Source organism: Dromaius novaehollandiae, chromosome 7 (assembly GCF_036370855.1).
Source record: "Dromaius novaehollandiae isolate bDroNov1 chromosome 7, bDroNov1.hap1, whole genome shotgun sequence".
Taxonomy (NCBI): domain Eukaryota; kingdom Metazoa; phylum Chordata; class Aves; order Casuariiformes; family Dromaiidae; genus Dromaius; species Dromaius novaehollandiae.
Window position 1 is genome coordinate 2,590,915 of NC_088104.1, and position 18,994 is coordinate 2,609,908.

Consider the following 18,994-nt stretch of genomic DNA (forward strand, 5'->3'; position numbering starts at 1 on the left):
CTTTCCCTTTCGACAGTATCACAGTTTGGGAAACCAAAATCCACATAGAAAGTTATCTTAGTTCTTTGTGCAGTAAATAGGGAGAGTTAAGTGCCTAAAAATGGGAAGCTGGAGGCGGGGAGGGGGGTCACCTAACCCTAACCAGTGTTCAGGAGATGAGTGTGTATTAAATTCTGCCCTTTTCCTGACTTAGGAGGTACTGAGGAATGTGATGCAGCAATCCATGAGCTAATGCTGACTGAGCCTGCTCTTGAGCAGGGAGTGGTGTAACTGCATTAGGATGATTTTGTGACCAACCTACTTGCTTGCCCCAGTGATGTGGCTATATTGCTTTTGGGACTACAGCTAGTGTTTACATGGTAATGGACTGAGTAATGCAGGTACACTGCTTAGCACAGGGATCTCTCTCTGTCTCTCTCTCTCACTCTTTCTTGATTCTGCAGGGTAGGAGTACTCTTAGAGACAACTCTGTGACTACAGAAGGGCACTACCTCTAACTAGGATTCACAGCTCTTGACACTATCTCAAAGCTGCATGTCTCAGTTCACAAAATCCATTTGTTTCCATAGGTTTCATTTCTAAGGAACATCTAGTCCATGGTAAAGGCTGATCATATGCCTAAGTGTTTTCTTGAATTCAGGTTTTGGGTGTTTACTATGTTAAGCATCAAGATAACAATATTCTACTTTAAAAAAATCTGTCAGTTTTTGATGTGAAAATAATTGTTTCTTGGTATGCATTGATCTAGGTTAAATACCGCATGGCTGGTGAAGTTGCTAGAACTATTTGCCATGTTGATGAAAAGGCCAAGGATATAGAACATGCAAAGAAGGTCTCACAGCAAGTGAGCAAGGTGAGTGAGGGGTGAATTTTTGTAAGGGTTCTGAACATTAATGGATCGTGAAGTTAACAATATGAGTAAAATTTTGAGCTCGGGGTGCTAAAACAATGTTTACAGAACAATTTAGAAGGACAGGAAGAGATAGCAGAGTTGACCAAAGCAGTAAAAATCTCATTATCTTTGATGTTTCCTGTTGATGATGTCTTTAAATGGCACTGGTTTGAGACTTGCGTTTCAAAAATATCTTTAAAGCAGGCTGTTTGTTAGCAAATGTAAGTATTTTTCTAAAAATAGAATAACCAACATGCTGATTTTTTTTGTCCAGGTGTTATATAAACAAAATTGGGAGGAGAATAAAGACAAGTACCTACTTCCCCCTGATGCTCCAGAACTTGTGAATGCAATAAAAAATACAGCGATGTTCAGTAAGGTAAGGAAAATCACAGGTTTAAGGAGCTGAAGTGCAAGAAGCATTTCAAGCCAGAGGTTATTTCATAATGAGTATTCTGGTATTTTTCTGTTTTTCAGAAACTCTATACAGAAGACTGGGAAGGAGACAAAGCATTATTCTATCCATACAATGACAGTCCAGAGCTCAGGAGGGTGGCACAGGCCCAAAAGACTCTGAGTGATGTGAGTGTCAAAGCCTAATTGTCCCTTGGATCACATGAGTATTACGGCGTAACTTGATAGACTGCTAGGTGTGCTTAGACTAGGTATAAAATCCTTGTAATGGAACAGGAAATAAAAGTGCATAAATGTGCACTGATAGCACTGACAGTACTGCTATTTTTATAGAAAAGTGTGTACTCTGTGTTAGAGAGCTGGCAGGGACTGACAATTTGAAGTTGAGTTATGAATGAATGAAATAATTTATTAAAGGTCTTCTGAGATAACCAATAAGAAGACCTCGAGTATCTCAGAAAACGTGAAGAAACTCCCATATTTAGTATAAGCCCAGTTCTCTGTTGTAGTTCTGTAAGCCTGTGTCTCTAAAGTAGTGGTAAGAAAACTCAGGAATTTGTGAGGCTGTGTGATTTGCTGATGAAAAAAAAAAGAAAAAGCACTCTTCAACCAACAATTTCAGGTCTCACTTTAACATTTCAGTGAATTTTGAAGATGTCCAGAGCTTCACTTGTTCATATCTATGGGGGCAGTAATGTTAATAGACTTAAAAACTTTCACAGAGAACTGGCTCTTTTTCACTGTCTTACTGAGAGACTTCTCAGGAGTCCTCCAGAATACATTGGTTGAAAGAGTTAACACTGCAGCAGCTATGAACGTAACTACTTTTGTTAATGGTAGCATTAGTAGGATTCCGAGTAAATATTCTGTCACTTATTAGCAGACAGTTAGTGTAAAAGCTGGCTTCTGTCATTTTTTCAGATCGTCTACAAAAAAGGGCATGATGAACGAAAATCTAAATACACTTCTCTGCCAGATCCACCTGATGTGGAACTAGCCAAGAAAGTGACAAGGCAACTCAGTGATGTAAGTAGAATGCGGTGTTCTTCCTTGTGTAGGAATTTCAGTTTTGGAGTTTGAGAGGCAAATTGTTACCTAAAGAAAGGGAGAGCAAAAGAAAAGACCAGACCTCATATGAAAATTCCTTTGAATTTTCAGTGTTAAAAGTCAATTTTTACCTTTTCTCACTATCTTTCTGAAACATAGGAGAGAAAAACCTGGCCAGTCTCATGTAAAATGCAAAACTTTTGTTTATATCAGTGAATTTAGATTTCACAAAATTTTTCTGCTTCTCTTTCCCTCTCATACAGATACATTATTTATCTTTTTTCCCTCTTTTTTTCCTCTCCTACTTTACACTTCCCATGTTTACAGGAGAGAATAGTAAACAGCACCCCTTTTTGCTCTTCTTTGAAATGTATATCATAAAAAGTAGGAATATATATAATGTGTTTGGAGTCTGTTACTTTCTCACAAGGAATAACCTGATTTTGCTGAAAAGTCAGACATCTCATCTGTGATGATTCCTAGTTTAGTGGCACAGAATACATCTAAATGTTCGTTGCAGTGTCAAATTGCTGTACGCTTACACATGCCAAGCATTATTAAATTCATAGATATCAATTAGTGGAAATGTTTGGCAAATTAGATAACCTTTTCCTGATCTGCATGCTGAATTAGCACATAATGTTCAGCAGTAAATTCCATAACTGTGTGGCATGATTAACAAATCCTCTGACACCAGTCCTCACCAGTGCATTTTAGTTGTAGTTAGAATAAAGCACAACTGAAGAATGCAGGAGGTGAAATGAAATATAGGATGACCCACTTTCACTGAAGTAACTGGAGCTAAGTGACAGTCTTTTAAGCCAGAAGTAGGATTTTAACGCCATTTAGAATCTAGCTGTGATGAAGAGGAGGAGATACATGATTTTGTTGCTGTGTATTGGAAATTATCTGCTGTTTAAGATTAGAGAATTACAATATACCCTTGTGGTTGTAAAACCATTAAGAGAATATAGTAATGAAATCAATTGGAAGGTGAAAGGAGGTAGTATTTCACTTGCAGAAAAATTCTCAAACCTAATTCTATAGCTGAAAAGCTAAATTGGCATCAAGAAGAGTTTTAGATGTAGAAAAAACAAGATGATGATCATTCTTTGACATGAATAAAATATAGTCAGTAAGATACATGTATCTCCAATATAATAACATCTAAGAATTTGTAAGGGTTTTTTGGGCATGAACATTCTTTATCCGTGAGGTAACAATTGAAATAGCACGGAAGAAGATAAATCTTTTGTGATAAGCAAAGAACTTGTCTGGAAATGCATTTGGAACATTGAGTCAAAACTCAGGAAGACATTTTGTTATTAAACAGAAATAAGCTGGTTGAAAGAGTTGGTACTTGATTTCCATGAACTTAAATATAGTCCGATAGATATCACATCTACCAGGCAATCCCTGTAGTAACAGCGTTGTCCATGTGTGCTTTGTAACAAGTTGCAGCAGTAGTAATCGTAAATTCCAGTTTAACTAGTGGAACATATTATGACTAGTGGAAAAACATAACTCAACCAAAGGAATATGTTAGTGATATTCCATAGAGAAAATTTTGTGTTAGTAACTACTGTCTTTTAGAACAGATGACTTATTTCATCCATTCATCCATTTAGCCAGAGAAGGTATAAAGAGGGATAACTGAATATTGAAGTAATTAGGTTAAATCATATTTAAGGTGTTTTTGACAATAGCTGGTAAAGTGGTTATAAGGCAGATATAAAATGTGACACAATGTTGAAAGGAAGACTTTTAAAAACACATCTGTCTTGTGAAAATTGAGCTGTATCTGAAGAAGTCAGTGTTTTATTTTTGTTGATATTTTGGGGTTAATTTTTATTATTTCATTTCGTTATAGATTAACTACCATGAAGACTATAAAAACAAGATCAAAGGCAAGTGGAGTCAAACTCCATGCTATGATGTTGCAATTGCAAAAATGAATTCAGAAAATATAAGTACGGTAAGTGAATTCTTCAGAAAATCTTGAAATGTGCAACTTTATCTTCTGTTTGTATTAACTTGGAAAAAACTGATTCATTTTGCCCGCTCCATTTGTGGTATTTCTCTTTCTCTGTTTAAGCCACTTCATGGGTGGCTGATTTATAATGTAAGTGCATGTGATACATTGTTATATGTTTTTCTCTTTTCCTAACAGAGAAAATATCAGGAAGACTTTGAAAACATAAAAGACCAAATCTACTTTATGCAAACTGAAACTCCAGAATATGAAGCTAATAAGCGACTTGGAAGTAATGTCAGTAAGGTATGTTAAGCATGCTCCCGTTAGTTTAGTTTGAGTATAGTTCTGTAGTCAGGCCAGTTTGTACTGAATCTGTTCTGTTGAATGTCAAAAGTATTTTCCTACCTGCAAAAGGTGTATTCTTCTATGCTTTCCATTGCAAAGCCTCTAATGACTCCTAGCCATCCTTATGACCTTCAGCAACAGTACCCATGAAGTAGAATTTACTTCTGTGAGCAGAATTTTCTTCATTGTTCACTCTGATCATGTTACATGCCTGATTTTTAGGTAGAATAAATCAGTACTATTAACCAAGACCATCTTAAAGTAGCTGACTCTGGCTCACTGTTTTCGTATTTGTTCATTTTTACTCAGTATGTCTCAGTGATGTCACATTAGCATATCTTTTGTTGAAGGTCCAGATTTTGTTTGACTTCTGCATTTTCTGTAACAGTATATGTATCAGCAAAGACAATGATAATCTTGTATCATTAATTTGAAGAATATGACTATTTTGAGATGTTGACCAATACTTGAAAGATCAGAATGTATTTGAAGAGGGACTTGGTGGGGAAACTTCATCATAACTATTAAACAATTATCTTGTAACCCTGCTTCCCACCTTGTCATCTCTGCACTCTGTTGGTCTGAGTGCCTTTCATGGTCCTTTGTCATGATGAATCACCAGTTAAAAAACACGGGAAGAGTATTTTCCTGAAATTTTAGAGATGATGTAGGTCAGTGGGTGTCTGGCTTTCAGTATTGTCTGTTAAATGGAGGAAAGTTGCTTTGGCCTGCTCCCTAGAAACATTTATTGGAAAGCAGCAGCTTAGCTGAGTGTTACCCTTTCCTGGTGCTAATGAGCATGGTGGGGATCGTGCGCTTTCTCTGACACCATAAAAATTCAGAACTCTGGATAAGTGATTTTTAAAACCTCACCTTTTTCTTTCTATTTTTTAAAGATAAAATACAGAGCAGACTATGAAAAGAACAAAGCTATTGCAGATTATAATGTACTTCCTGCTACAGAGAACCCTTTGCTGAGGCAATTAAAAGCTGCAGGAAATATGCTGAGTGATGTAAGTATTATCAAAGTTCACTTGGATTATTTTCAATCATGTACAATAAACCAAAACTCATAATTTCTTTACAAGGCTTCTCCATTGGATCTCTCAGCATTTTTGGTATTACAGACCTACTATTTGTCATGAGATACAACCACTCAGAACAGTAATTCTTTACTAGCTAGGAAGTCAATTCTCCACAGCAGAGTATGAAAATAGTTGTGGTGTATTACAGGAATAGCTAATTATTATATAGGGCATTTGGGTCCCTGTGAAAAATGGATCAGGAGATGACAGTTCTTCCCTTACTGCTTCAAGGAACTTCAAGTGATGCCAACAGTGATAAAAGATGTAGTAATTTCACATATTCATACATATTGCATTCTTTTTACTCACTTCAAGAATGTAATGGCTTTCTTGATTTATCTCTTCTTGCTGTTTTCATCTGTATGGAAAGAGATTTCATATTTCTCAGTGTCAGAAGTTCAAAAATTGTGAGTCAGACCTTCCTGTCTTCCCTTATAATCCCAAGAGTCACTAAAAAAAGTTAAAAAAAATAATTCATTGGGAAAAAATGTGCCATCTGTTTTTCAATGTTATGGGAAAGCTTTTCTTTGCAATCTATGCACAAGGCTCACGATGACAATAGAAGTACTGGCTAAGCAGTCTGCCCTCTTCTTCTAATCTTAAGAATACTAGGTAGAGCCTTTGTACCCGTGATCTGGCTTTCAAATCTCTAATAAAAAATACAGTCCTCAGAAATGCAAGTGCCACCACAGGCACTTTGATGTTTAACATTTGAGTTAACAAATATTTTATTCCTGGAAGAAGTATGAAAGATAATTTGGGAAATCATTTAATTGAATAGGTTTTCCTGCACTATTTTATAGTATATTACCATAATTTTCATGAAAGATCGGCACATATTGAGCTGCATGATTAGAATACTGTGATTTTTTGGAAAGAAATTGACTTTGAAATTAGTTTGATTATTTTCTTTGATTTTATAATGCAGTGAAATTTATGGCCTTGATCTGAACATATGGAAGTGTCAGGATATATACATCCATGCTTTGGAACTCAATTTTGTCATTCTTTCGATATCCTCGTGTTATAGATGTTGTATAGATGGCCTATTCATAGTTCTTCATGTCATTTCACCATGTTACTGTTGTCATTTTTAATGCATTGTGAATGAGTTTCAATTGAATCTTCTACACTGTCATTATTTTCTTTTGCAGAAATTATACAAAGAAGCCTATGAACAATCAAAAGGAACAAACATGAATTATTGTGACACTCCAAAGTTTCAGACTGACAGTGTTCTAAAGAATTTTAGTGATGTATGTATTTTTGCATTTGTTCGTGTATTTCAGTATTGGACACTCTTAATTACTTTTGCTTATCAATTTGTGATTATTTTCCTAGGTAAAATATAAAGATGCATATCAAAAGAATATTTTAGGACACTATTTAGGGAGCTATGAGGACCCATATCACACACACTGTATGAAAGTTGAAGCTATGAAGAGTGATGTAAGTATGGCACTATTTCTGTTTTCTTTCATTTCAAAGAAGGATCAGTTTTGCTTTCTTACGGAATGTTGTTTTTATCCCTAGAAAAATTACAAGGCAGATTATGAGGAGGACAAGTCAAAATGCTACTTCCCTCAGACCATAACTCAAGAATATGAAGCTATTAAGAAGTTAGATCAGTGTAAAGATGTAAGTAGTTGCTACCAGGTCGTCAGTTATGAGAATCATACAGAATGACCTCTTCTAAGGCCTGTGGAAATCTCGAGTGATTCCTGTTAACTTCTGTGATTTTGAATTTCACCTTTTTAGCATATATTTAAAAGCCAAATTCATATATATTTTAGAAGCCTTTTGTGACATCTAGTGATCAAGACAGATACAGCACAATCTTTTTTTTAACAAGTAAAAACGTAAAGTCAGAGGAGTAGTAAAATGCAGAATGAACTTCAAACATCTACCTGCTTAAGTCTATATATTTTTTACAGTAAATGCTTTAAAAATTTATTTGCTCTCTGATTTTGTTAAGTAATGTGAGAACAAATGTATAGAACAATGCTTATCTTCACCTGTGCTGTAAATCCTAGCAAAGTAATGCTCCATTGCTGTCTTAGTAAAAAGTTTTGCTTATGTATGTGTACTGTAAACATATTCATTATTTTCCTTTAGCACACCTACAAAAAACATCCTGATCAAATCAAATTTACTCAAGTGACAGACTCTCCAGTGCAGAAGCAAGCAGAGATCAATAGCAAACAGCTGAGTGATGTAAGTAAACTTACTAAACAATCAAGACACTTAGGTATCTTAAATTTCCATGTATCTGGTAGAAAGTATTGCAGTGTCTCTTCTGTGACTTCCTCTGTGACATGTATTCTAAGACAGATCCAGTGCAGGATTTAGAGGTTATAGTAGTTAAAAGTGGAGGTAAATTGGAGTCACACATTCTGATCTTGTTGCAAATTTCAAGCCTCCCTAAAAATTATTTGATCTGGAATTCTGGATTTAGTCCATATGTATTTATCAACTGTGTGTGGAATTTTTTTTTTTTTTTAATTTGTGTATATGGTGTAAAACTGACTAATATCTTCAGACTGTGGTGCTCAGAGGTACAAAGTCCAAATGCTGAGTGGTTATCAGTGGCATCCCTTAGGGATTAATACTGGGCTAATACTGCTTAATGTCTTCATTCATGACCTGGATGACAGGAGAGTGTGCACTCTAACAGCAAGTTTGCCGACATTACTAAAAGCAGAGGTGGGGATACACTGTAGAGCAGGCTGTTCTTCACAGGGACCTTGGCAGGCTGGGGAAATGAGCTGTCAGAAACCTCCCAAAATTCAGCCAAAGCAAATACCGAGTCCTGCCCCAGGCTGGAGTAACCCCCTGCCACAGGCCAGGCTGGGGCTGATCGGTTGGGGAGCAGCTCTGCTGCAAGGGACCTGGGAGTGCCGGTGGACAAGTGGAATGGGAGTCAGCAGTGAGCCCTTGCTCAGAAGGCAGCCACGTGCTGGGCTGTATCAGTAGGAGGGTGGGCAGCAGGTCAAGGGGAGCGATCCTTCCCCTCTCTCTGGCACTCGTGAGAGCACACCTGGAGTGCTCTGTCCAGTTTTGGGCTCCCCAGTGCAAGACACGTTGACATGCTGGAGTGAGTCCAGTGGAGGCTGCTGAGCTGACTGGGGGCTGGAGCACAGGACCTGCTGAGGTGGAGCCAGAAAAAGATGGAGCCTGAGTCTTCTTGATGGTGCACAGTGGAAAGACAAAAGGCAGTGGGGACATAATTCTGACTGGACTTCAGGAAAACTTTCTTTATACCTTGAGAGTGCTCAAACACTGGAATAGTGCAGAGTGGCTTTGGGATTGCCATACTTGGAGATATTAAAAACTCACTTGAATAAGGTCCTACATGACCTGCTCTTACTGGACTTGCTGTGTTTGGAGGTTGGACTAGAGCTCTCCAGAGGTTCTTGCCAACCTACATGATTCTATGTTTCTAGTTATTATTCTTCTTCAGTGTGTATTTAAAAAAAAAAAAAGAGACAGTATCTTTACCCCCGTCTCCAATAAAATTGCTCTTTAATGGCAAATGCATTAGAAGGCTGTGAAAGGGAAGGCAGTATATCAAAAATATCAAAAAATAGACAGCAATTCCTTTGGTTTCTTATAGATAGTGAAATGGAGAGGTCAGTCCAGTAATAATCTAAATATGATATGGCCAGTATAAAGAGACTAAATGTTTATAAACTAAATTCCATTTTAAGGTAAGTCATGTTGTCATTTTTCTTTTATTCTGTCTGCAGCGTCTGTAAAGAGAACAGAATTTGGCCCGTATGAGCCCATTTTACAACTGAAATGTATTAATAAATTAAATCATTTAACAGTTGATTTATTAATCTGGAATAGTTGTCCTTCATCTGGGGATATCATGTTTGTGGTTAAATAGTGTTTCATCACCACAGATGATTTGATGGATTGAAAGAAGTTCAGAATCTTTAGGCAGAAGAGTCAAATATTTTTTCTCATGCTGAAGAGTGAACCCCTTGTGACAGGCTGTAGGACCCCTTGTGACAGGCTGTATGTGAATATTCAGCTTTGGTTCTATTATGATTCTCCATCACACATCTCAAATTATAATTACTTAGGATAAGAAGCATTATCAAAATTGCCCAATGGCTCTATAAAAATATCACTATTTTTTACATGTAATGTCTAACTTACGTAATTTATGAGTCTGTGAACTGTTAAATTTTATTGTACTGTTTCCAACGAAAGTAAACCTGTATGTTTACTGATTGCAAACAATTGTAGTGTGAATCTTTGATTCTGTTTCTGCACGCGTGGGCAACAGAGTAATGGTTAAATAAAATTGCGTCAAAACACTGAGACTGTTAAACACATTGGAATGATTTAATTTTCTGCTTTTATGAGTCAGTTAGAGCCAGACACACAGAGGCCAAGTATAATGTAAGTTTATAACGAACAATTCTGCCAATCAATGCTTTTCAGTCCTGGAATACACCACCTGTGCTGTTCTAATCGTTGATCTCTACTGAGCAGTTATTTCCAAATGAGTTTTATTTGGAGCATGGGCTTGGGCTTGGGTGAGACATCAGCCTGCTTTTCACTTGCGACTTCATTGTGATTGGAATCCATTAATTTAATGGTGAAAGACTGAATCCAAAAATTTGCCTGTCTAGGAGAAAACCAGTTCCTTAACTGATGCCAACTGATACTGCTCCAAATGAAGCTGATACTAGTAGGCTGAGTGAACCCTAGGTTTTATTGTCTGGGGATTCCACCAATAAAATTAGATTATATCTTTATTCAGATAGGAAAATAGTCATAATATTATGAAGTATAGTGATATTTTTAACAAAAACTAAATTTTGTCCCATTGTTCACTTCTGTTCTGACCTCTCAACTAAGATTGACTTCTGCCTTTCCCAAATGACACTCTTACTGTGTTTTTCAGTTGAAATACAAAGCTAAACATGAAAGTGAGAAGTTCAAATGTTCTGTACCACCAGATGCTCCATTTTTCCTCCAGTCCCGTGTTAATGCATATAACATTAGTGATGTAAGTATTAATTTTATACTGTACTGCAGATAGCAAGATTTGTTCAAAGCAAAACACTTTGTGTAGGAATGTGGAATACAAGTAATCAATTATGTTGACAGTAAGAATAAATGTTAGGATTACCGCAAAAATTCTAAGCATCTAAAATAGTTCTCACACAGAGAAAATTCAAAACTATGTGTAACTGACATATAATGCAATAATTGTTAATGTAGTAAACATTAGTGTTTTAAGTAAAAACGCAGAGAGAATGGAGTTGTTAAAATGATTCTTCTGGGAGTATTAAGGGGCTGTGAAATGGGGTTAACTTACATTTATACTTAAAATATCCATTGCAAAGATACTTCACATTGCTAGGAAAGTTATAGTAGTCTTTGTGCATTATTCTTTATGTCATACTCAAAATAAGCATAATGTTAGTTTGTAATATAAAATACTGGCAGTAGTTTTAAATGCTGGCTTGTATTTAATATCTAGTTGCATCTGAATGAGTTAGATTCTTATGACTTAAACATTTTTGTTTATTTTCTCCAGAATTGTTACAAGTATGAATGGGAAAAGTCTAAAGATAAGGAGTTTGAAATCAAAGTTGATGCAATTCCACTTCTTGCAGCTAAAGCTCACAATAAAATTGCAAGTGATGTAAGTATGGGTTTTGATTATAATAGCTTTACAGGTTACATTTTAAATGGAACTTGGTTTCACTTTTTTGTTCTGGCTGTGCAGGTGGAATATAAGAAAGCATATGAACAGAGTAAAGGGAAAATGGTTGGAGCCCTGAGTGTTCATGATGATCCCAAGATACTACATTCCATGAAGGTGGCCAAACAGCAGAGTGATGTAAGATCCTTACACTGATTTCTTTTATTCCTGCTATTTATTCATTTCTGGTTTGTAGGCTAGATCTTTTACAGAAATGAAGGAAAAGTCTTTCTATTATAAGGAAAATCTACGTTAAAAAAATCATAGGCTCATAGTATAATTCAGGTTGGAAGGGGCCTCGTTATGTCATCTAGTCCAACGTCCTGCTCAAAGCAGGGTCAGCTATGAGGTCAGACCAGGTTACTCAGAGCTTTAATGTATGAATAGATCCATCTGTCATCCACTCTTACCATTCTTCCTGTTATTTACATTGTGTAATGCCTTTGTTCTGAAGTCAAAGTTGCGATGTGCCCTGGGAACCTTACACAGCTGGTTATTTCTGTTCTGTTCTTGCTAACACCTGCAGGGTTCCTTTAATGGTCAATTCAAATTTACTGTGTATTAATTACTATTCATGAGGTATAATACACTAGTAAAATAATATGTGCTATTTCCTCTCTAGTGGATAGCACACAAAAACTATGAAAATCTACCAGCTCTGTCACCTACTGAAGTTAGTCCTTAAGCTTGTGTGTCATGAATTAACACATCTATGAGTCTAACACAGAATCAAGTGTTGGGCTTGTGTGTCAGCTTATACCCTACCAGGTACTAATGTAGGACATGCTACATTTGCAGATAATACATAAAAATAGTTTTAAAATTTGGTTTAATGAAAATAAATAACCCATAGTTTATATCTGAGAAACATAATTATACCCTGCATTTAATAATGATGTTTGTTTGCAATCTTAGTATCTCTAGTTTGTCTGAACTTCTGAACATTTAGATAGAATAGCAAGCACATATTGTCATATCAGAAAACAGCATTCTCTGAGAGGAGTACAAAACTGTCCTTGAAGTAATCTAGTAGCAAAAAGTATTTCTCGAATTCTTTTTCAGCGCGAGTACAAGTTGGCTTATGAAACATCAAAGACCAACTATACAGCACCCCTGGACATGGTCCCAGTTGTTCAAGCAAAAAAATCTCAAGAAATTGCCAGCAATGTGGACTACAAGAACATCCCTCATAATTACTTTTATCCTCCTGACAGCATTAATGTGGAGCTTGCAAAGAAAGCCTATGCTCTTCAGAGTGACGTAAGGAATTTGTATTTTTGTGTTTGTGGTAACACTGACCAAGTTGTCATTGTAACTAAAGTAGAACCATTTCTGGCTGCAAATAATGTGTGCCAACAGAATCACTTTCAATCTGCTCTGAAAAATGATGAGCTGTTTGTTTTGCAAAGCAAGAAGTAGAAATTGGTAGGAATCTTTAAAGAGGAATTTATAGCTGCTAACTTTATTTTCTGGTATTCAGTATATTTCCAGTGAACTGAGTTTGAATAGATTAGGGAGTTACAATAGTGACTGCTTTTCAGCAGCACAATGATAAACCTATTCTAAATTGATCCCCAAATTTAGACTTCTTTCCTAAAATGTTATTTGGTATAGTTCAGGGCAGCACATTTTCTTTGGTCTCTAAATGCTCCCTGACGAGGCTGTAGGCATTAAATCTTTGCTTCTCTGGGATGACATTCCTTAATACAGTCTGAGTATTTTAGAGGGCTGCATACCATACCCATTAATATGAATTACTTACTGAGTCTGGTGAAGTTCCATATGTAGGAACCCTCTTTTCGGGGGCGAAAACAAGTAATAAATCCCATGAGCAAAACAACCCTTTTAAAAACAAGTGTTGTAAATCTTAGCAATAAAGAATAGAGTACAACACGAGAACAAAGGATTGAGTGAATGAATAATTTACGCATATATCTTTCCTACCCATGGTTAGGTAGTTTACATATGGCTGTTGACCTCAGTTACCCAAATAGCTGACATCCTCCCCAAAACTTGTCAATATTTTACAGGGGCTGCAATATTTATAGATAAACTCATTTAGCAGATAGAGTTTAAGGATCTAACCATTGCTTCTCAACAAATGATCATAGCTTTGTTCTTCAGGAGTTTGTGAAGGGAAACATACCAGGAGTATCATCTCTTCTTTGGGTGTATTTCTTTAAAATGTCAGTATGGAATTCACTCCATATATATGTATAATAAACTGAGTTATCCTCTTTGTTAATTAATAACAACAATTCCAAAGTGATGACGGTGTTTGCTAGCCCTAGGATAACTTTGGGGGAAAGTTTTAGGTAATTGAACTTACCATTTTTAATACAGAATACTTTGACAAGAACTCTGTTTCTTTTTGCAACTCTAGTTTTTTGGGGTTTCTTTTGAAGTCACAAATGATTTGGTTCAGAAGAAGCAAATGTGTTTTATTTATTTTTCTCATTAAGAACTTCAGTCAGTTTTAATACCACTAATGGATAGTTTCAGAATATTCATTGCAAAAATTTTAAATCTTGAGAAAGTAATGAGGTCTCAGTGGGTTTCATAGTATTTTTGTTAGTTTTGTAGAACTTTGAAGATTTACAAAGCTAATTACCATGTTTCAAGAAACTGAGCAATTCAGGAGATACTTTTTTCTAGAATGTTTTTCTAGTAACATTGCATCTTTCCAGAAACAGCAGGTAGAATTGGAAACCTTTTTAACTCACGAAGGTCTTAGTCCAAGGAAATACAGGTGACATCCAACTACACTGACTATATCTTAGGTACTGGTCAGCTAAATGTTTTGGATCAGGTATTTAAATGGCTAACTGTCATACTGGTTTAGCTAGCGGAGAAGCTTCACAAACAATAGTGGAAAAATTGTAAGGGTATCTCTACATGTTACAGTGCAGTGCATGCAGAAATATTACAGTGAAATCTGTGTCAGATAGCTTTGTACAGTGTAAAGCTGTAGCATATTAGCAAAGTACTATGCGTAGAGTAAAAGCAGGCTGAAAGGATGATGGCAGAGCATCATGTTAGTGCAACAATACCCAAACTAGTTCATTTAGATTAAGTCAAGTATATTTACACACAGCTGCATTGAGAACTGTTGAACCTGTCATGCCTGTGGGATGTAGCTGAAGTTTTGTATCATAACAGTGTTTATGGAAAGAATTTTGAACTTTTGATGAATTTGGTGACGAACTGATCCCTTCAAGTTCATCAGTCAAGTGATGGTTGAACCTTCAATTTGAAAAGTTGAAAAAGTTCAAATTTTGAACTTTTGATGAGGTGTTTTGATGTGAACACAACACGTTCTTTGCTCTGGGTTGAGTAAGAATACAATACCTGTGCAGACCGTGTTCAAAATTCTTTTTGGAAAACCCTGTAATTTGTTAATCTTGACAAGAAAATAGCTTTTATGAATCACAGTAGTTTCATTCAAATAACTTATCATTGAGAAATGACCAGACTGGAAAGGCAAAACAAAACACTGAAGTCCATATTTTTAAAGGCATGCAGGCTGAATATTCTGACATCTTTTCAGTGCATGTACTTATGTCCATTAATTTTAACAAGGGCTTTGTCTGAGGGAGAACAGATTTTTTTTTTTCTTCCAGCAGCCTTTGGATATCTTTCTCTTAAAGCTAGATGTTTTCTTGGTTTTCCTTTGAATTTTACATAAAATCAATTCTATTGATGTTGTATTTAAGCTTTAAGGTTTAAGCTTTCCTACTGGTGTCACTGAAGTAGTTTTGTATAGGTAATTCAGACACGTGGAATCTTCTTTTCCCCGGACTCCCCGTTTTTCTCTTTCTCTTCCAGAATGAGTATAAATCTGATTACAATAGTGACATGAAAGGCTGTGGCTGGATACCATTAGGATCTCTGGAAGCAGAGAAGGTTAAGAGAGCTTCAGACATTCTGAATGAGGTAATGAAATCTAGTGTAACCAAATTCTTACTCAGCTGAGAGCACTTTGCTGGGGAAAAAGCAATGAGAGACCCTTTGTGCTGTATCTATCGTGCTGTCTTTTAATATGAAATGCTCTTTCCATTCTTTGACTAAATGGAAATTCTTTATGGGCTCACTCCTGGCTTATGAAAAGTAATATATTAATTTGTACGCTAACCAAAAAGCTTTCACTTAAACTAGTTAATTTACTTGGCTTCTCAGTGATTCATTCTGCTCTCAGCTGTTTTTTTGGAATAAAGGTAGTAACAAGATAAGCATGTCTTTGTTGCCTTGTAATTAAATTGTGGCTGTGGAAGCATAAGTTCAAGGCACTACATTTTATGCATTTTACATAAGCAGTCTTTGGAGTTAAAACACAAAAAATCCACTGACACCTCTGCTGAGATCTCCTGTTGGTCCTTTGGCTCTTTGGATCAAAATAAAGATCTAGTCACCTGTACCTAAACATAAGACTTAGGCACATCAGTAAAGCAGTGGATTTAAGCTGTGAATCTAATTTCACAAGGGATGCCTAATTACAGACCTCAGGTATCTAAATCCTAGCAGTACTCAGAATTTCATGCACTATTTATCAACACTTCTGTTGTCTGGATTAGCTACCCTGGGGTTTATTGTGCTGAATGTTATGAATGCTGTAATTAGAAGATCTAACTTTTTTCTCTTCAGCTTATAGAGAAATTAGTCACCTATGCCAACCTTGTGAATACCACCTTTCATCCGGGTGCCTAATTTTTAGATGGTATAGAGCTTCATACTTCAGTTGCTAAGTCTGTTTAATGACATGTGATTAACATCTGGGAGTAGGAGTAGGAAAGAGCATAATGAATGAATGTATTAGCTTATGTTTGTGTACATTTTAATAAATAGATGTGTTAGAGCAATAATAAAATCTCTTTTTATCCATGTGGAAAGGTAATATGACTTTTTTCTTTTCCTGAATAGAAAAAGTATCGCCAGCATCCAGACACTATTAAGTTTACGCAGATTGAAGATGAGCCTGTTATGGTTCAGGCTAAAATCAACCAAGCTCAGAGAAGTGACGTGAGTGTTGACATTTCTGGTTCATGTATGGATATAATAGGTATATTAATTACCTGAAGCCCCAAACTGAAACCTCTGTAGAACTAATCATGCCCTGGTATTCAGTGGTGGTTGTCATCTCTTGCAATCCAGGTGGTTCTGTTTTTCAAAGCTTGTTGGAGGCAGTTAGCAAACTTATCCAGGTCTTAAGACTCGCATGTTGCTATACTCTGAGACTATCCATTTCTGCACTGTTGCCACCTTCACTTAGTCATCTGGTTTTAAGAGAACTCCTGAAATGAATGCATATGTGCATGTGTGTGTGCGCACACATACAAGTATTTTATGTGTATATGCAGTTCTGTTCTAGTGGAAGATCACCTGGGAATCTGATTTTTTTTTTTTTTTTAAGTTTTTCAAGTGACTGTTCATATTAGGTTTCAGTATGCAAATGTGTAATTGTGTTTATGTTCATCATTTTTAATATATGCTTTGTACCAGTTAAGTCAATGTGGTTTACGCCATTTGCTTGGCAAGGACTAGTATTTCATCTCTGTCTTTCTTCATGAGTGAGATAAAATGAAATATTTAAGCTGTATCGCTCAGCATGATTAAGTATTTGTAGTCTATAAATATTGAGCTGCCAAATTTGTTTCTTTAATTTTCTCTGCAGGTACTATATAAAGCCAAAGGTGAAGAAGTTATTCACAAGTATCACCTTCCTCCAGATGTGCCCCAGTTTATCCAGGCTAAAGTTAATGCCTATAATATTAGTGATGTAAGTATATTTTGAATCCAGAGCTCTTGATTCAGCTTATATTTTTAAGATTCAGTTAGCTAGAAACTGTTCATTCTAAATTCACCTTTTCTTTTAGAACTACTACAAAATTGGATTGGAAGAATTAAAATCAAGGGGATATGATCTAAGAAGTGATGCTATTCCTATCAGAGCTGCCAAGGCTGCTAGACAGGCTGTCAGTGATGTAAGTAGGTCCTTCTTCAAGGAAGTGTTTAATTTAGAAAAGTTTGCTTAAACAATGTTTGTGATTATTTATGGTATCTGAAGTTAAACTTCTTTATTACCTTTATGGAGTGTGTTATTGCACTTTTTATCGAAACATAGATGAACCTTAATTAACACAGTTATTTTTTATTGTTACTTTTTTGCTTCGCTAAAGTGTTTGTATAATATAATTACACTTAGAAAAGGCTGTCTCATGTGATTCTCGGGGAATAAATAAAATATCTTGCACTCCAGTATGGTTGAGGAAAATCATGAGGACTAGGTCACTAGTGACAGCTTCATGGGCAATGAACCCCTGAATTCTCTCTGTCCCTGATCATAGGCTTGATCCTAAATCAGATGAAAAACCTTGTAAGGCATCATTGGATTTTGGAGTAGCTTCTTGGGGATGGCCTCGGGGAGGTCCCCTAGTGTTTTAAGACTCCTTCCTTCTTCCAATCAGTATAATTGAAGTAATAATACTGTGTAAATTTACTAACTGATACTTGTATAGCAGTGAATTTTGAAGAGATAATGTCCAGTTTGATTATGATTTTTTTATATAGGTCACTGATTTATATGTGAGGGATACTCTTTGTAAAGAAACATAGGCATAGTTTTGTTTTTAATTTACTTTTTCCTATGTTCCTGCAATTAAGGTGATATTCTCTGTGTTCTCTTGTGTTCTAACAGGTTAACTATAAAAAAGGCTATGAACTTGCCAAGGGTAAACTTATTGGCTTCCAGAGCCTCCAAGATGATCCAAAACTGGTTCATTATATGAAAGTAGCCAAGATGCAATCTGAGCGAGAGTACAAAAAGGATTATGAGAAAACTAAAACTAGGTACAACACCCCACTGGATATGGTCAATGTTGCGGCTGCCAAGAAGGCTCAAGAGATTGCCAGCAATGCTAATTACAAGAACCTCCTGCACCACTATACTTATTTACCAGATGCAATGAACTTGGAGTTGACCAAAAACATGATGGAGATTCAGAGTGATGTAAGTAAAACCTCATTTGAACAGAATTTGTTGAGGCACCTCAAGCAAAAACTATAGAGATTCAGGAGAGGTCCCTGAATTGTTTTTTAATCCCTAGCTTTTTAAATATTATTTTCACTTTTCAATTAGAATGCCTACAAAGCAGATTATAATATCTGGATGAAAGGCATTGATTGCGTGCCCATTGGCTCACTAGAAGTAGAAAAGTCTCTGCCCTGTAGACCTCTGTATAAGGCCAAGTCTGTTAGACTGTGTTGCAACACAGAACAATTTCAGCCATGATGTGTGGACACCATACGGTGAAAATTTTCACATGGGTAAGTGAAAAAGAGCTTAGTAAATACTGAAGTGATGTCACTGTTTATAAAAAAAATGAATCATGAAGGAAAAACTATGCTAGCTAATTTTCATCTTTGCAAAATCACAGAGAAGTTTAAAAAAGTTTGTTCCCTTTAAGAATTTGTGAGCATTTCCTGCTAATGTAGAACACATTGGCTAGACTATGTGA

At 36.0% G+C, this 18,994-nt stretch overlaps 1 protein-coding gene across 1 annotated transcript in view; it reads left to right on the forward strand.

Moving 5' to 3' along the window:
- NEB (nebulin) overlaps positions 1-18,994 on the forward strand; it is a 142,201-nt gene that overhangs the window by 9,500 nt on the left and 113,707 nt on the right. The window contains exons 6-25 of the mRNA XM_064514551.1: positions 749-853; positions 1,167-1,271; positions 1,370-1,474; positions 2,228-2,332; positions 4,224-4,328; positions 4,524-4,631; positions 5,570-5,686; positions 6,913-7,014; positions 7,100-7,207; positions 7,292-7,396; positions 7,874-7,972; positions 10,677-10,781; positions 11,316-11,423; positions 11,508-11,621; positions 12,546-12,743; positions 15,309-15,416; positions 16,401-16,499; positions 17,152-17,256; positions 17,354-17,461; positions 18,175-18,486. Coding sequence (XP_064370621.1) covers positions 749-853; positions 1,167-1,271; positions 1,370-1,474; positions 2,228-2,332; positions 4,224-4,328; positions 4,524-4,631; positions 5,570-5,686; positions 6,913-7,014; positions 7,100-7,207; positions 7,292-7,396; positions 7,874-7,972; positions 10,677-10,781; positions 11,316-11,423; positions 11,508-11,621; positions 12,546-12,743; positions 15,309-15,416; positions 16,401-16,499; positions 17,152-17,256; positions 17,354-17,461; positions 18,175-18,486 — 2,421 coding nt within the window. The remainder of the gene's footprint in view (positions 1-748; positions 854-1,166; positions 1,272-1,369; positions 1,475-2,227; positions 2,333-4,223; positions 4,329-4,523; positions 4,632-5,569; positions 5,687-6,912; positions 7,015-7,099; positions 7,208-7,291; positions 7,397-7,873; positions 7,973-10,676; positions 10,782-11,315; positions 11,424-11,507; positions 11,622-12,545; positions 12,744-15,308; positions 15,417-16,400; positions 16,500-17,151; positions 17,257-17,353; positions 17,462-18,174; positions 18,487-18,994) is intronic.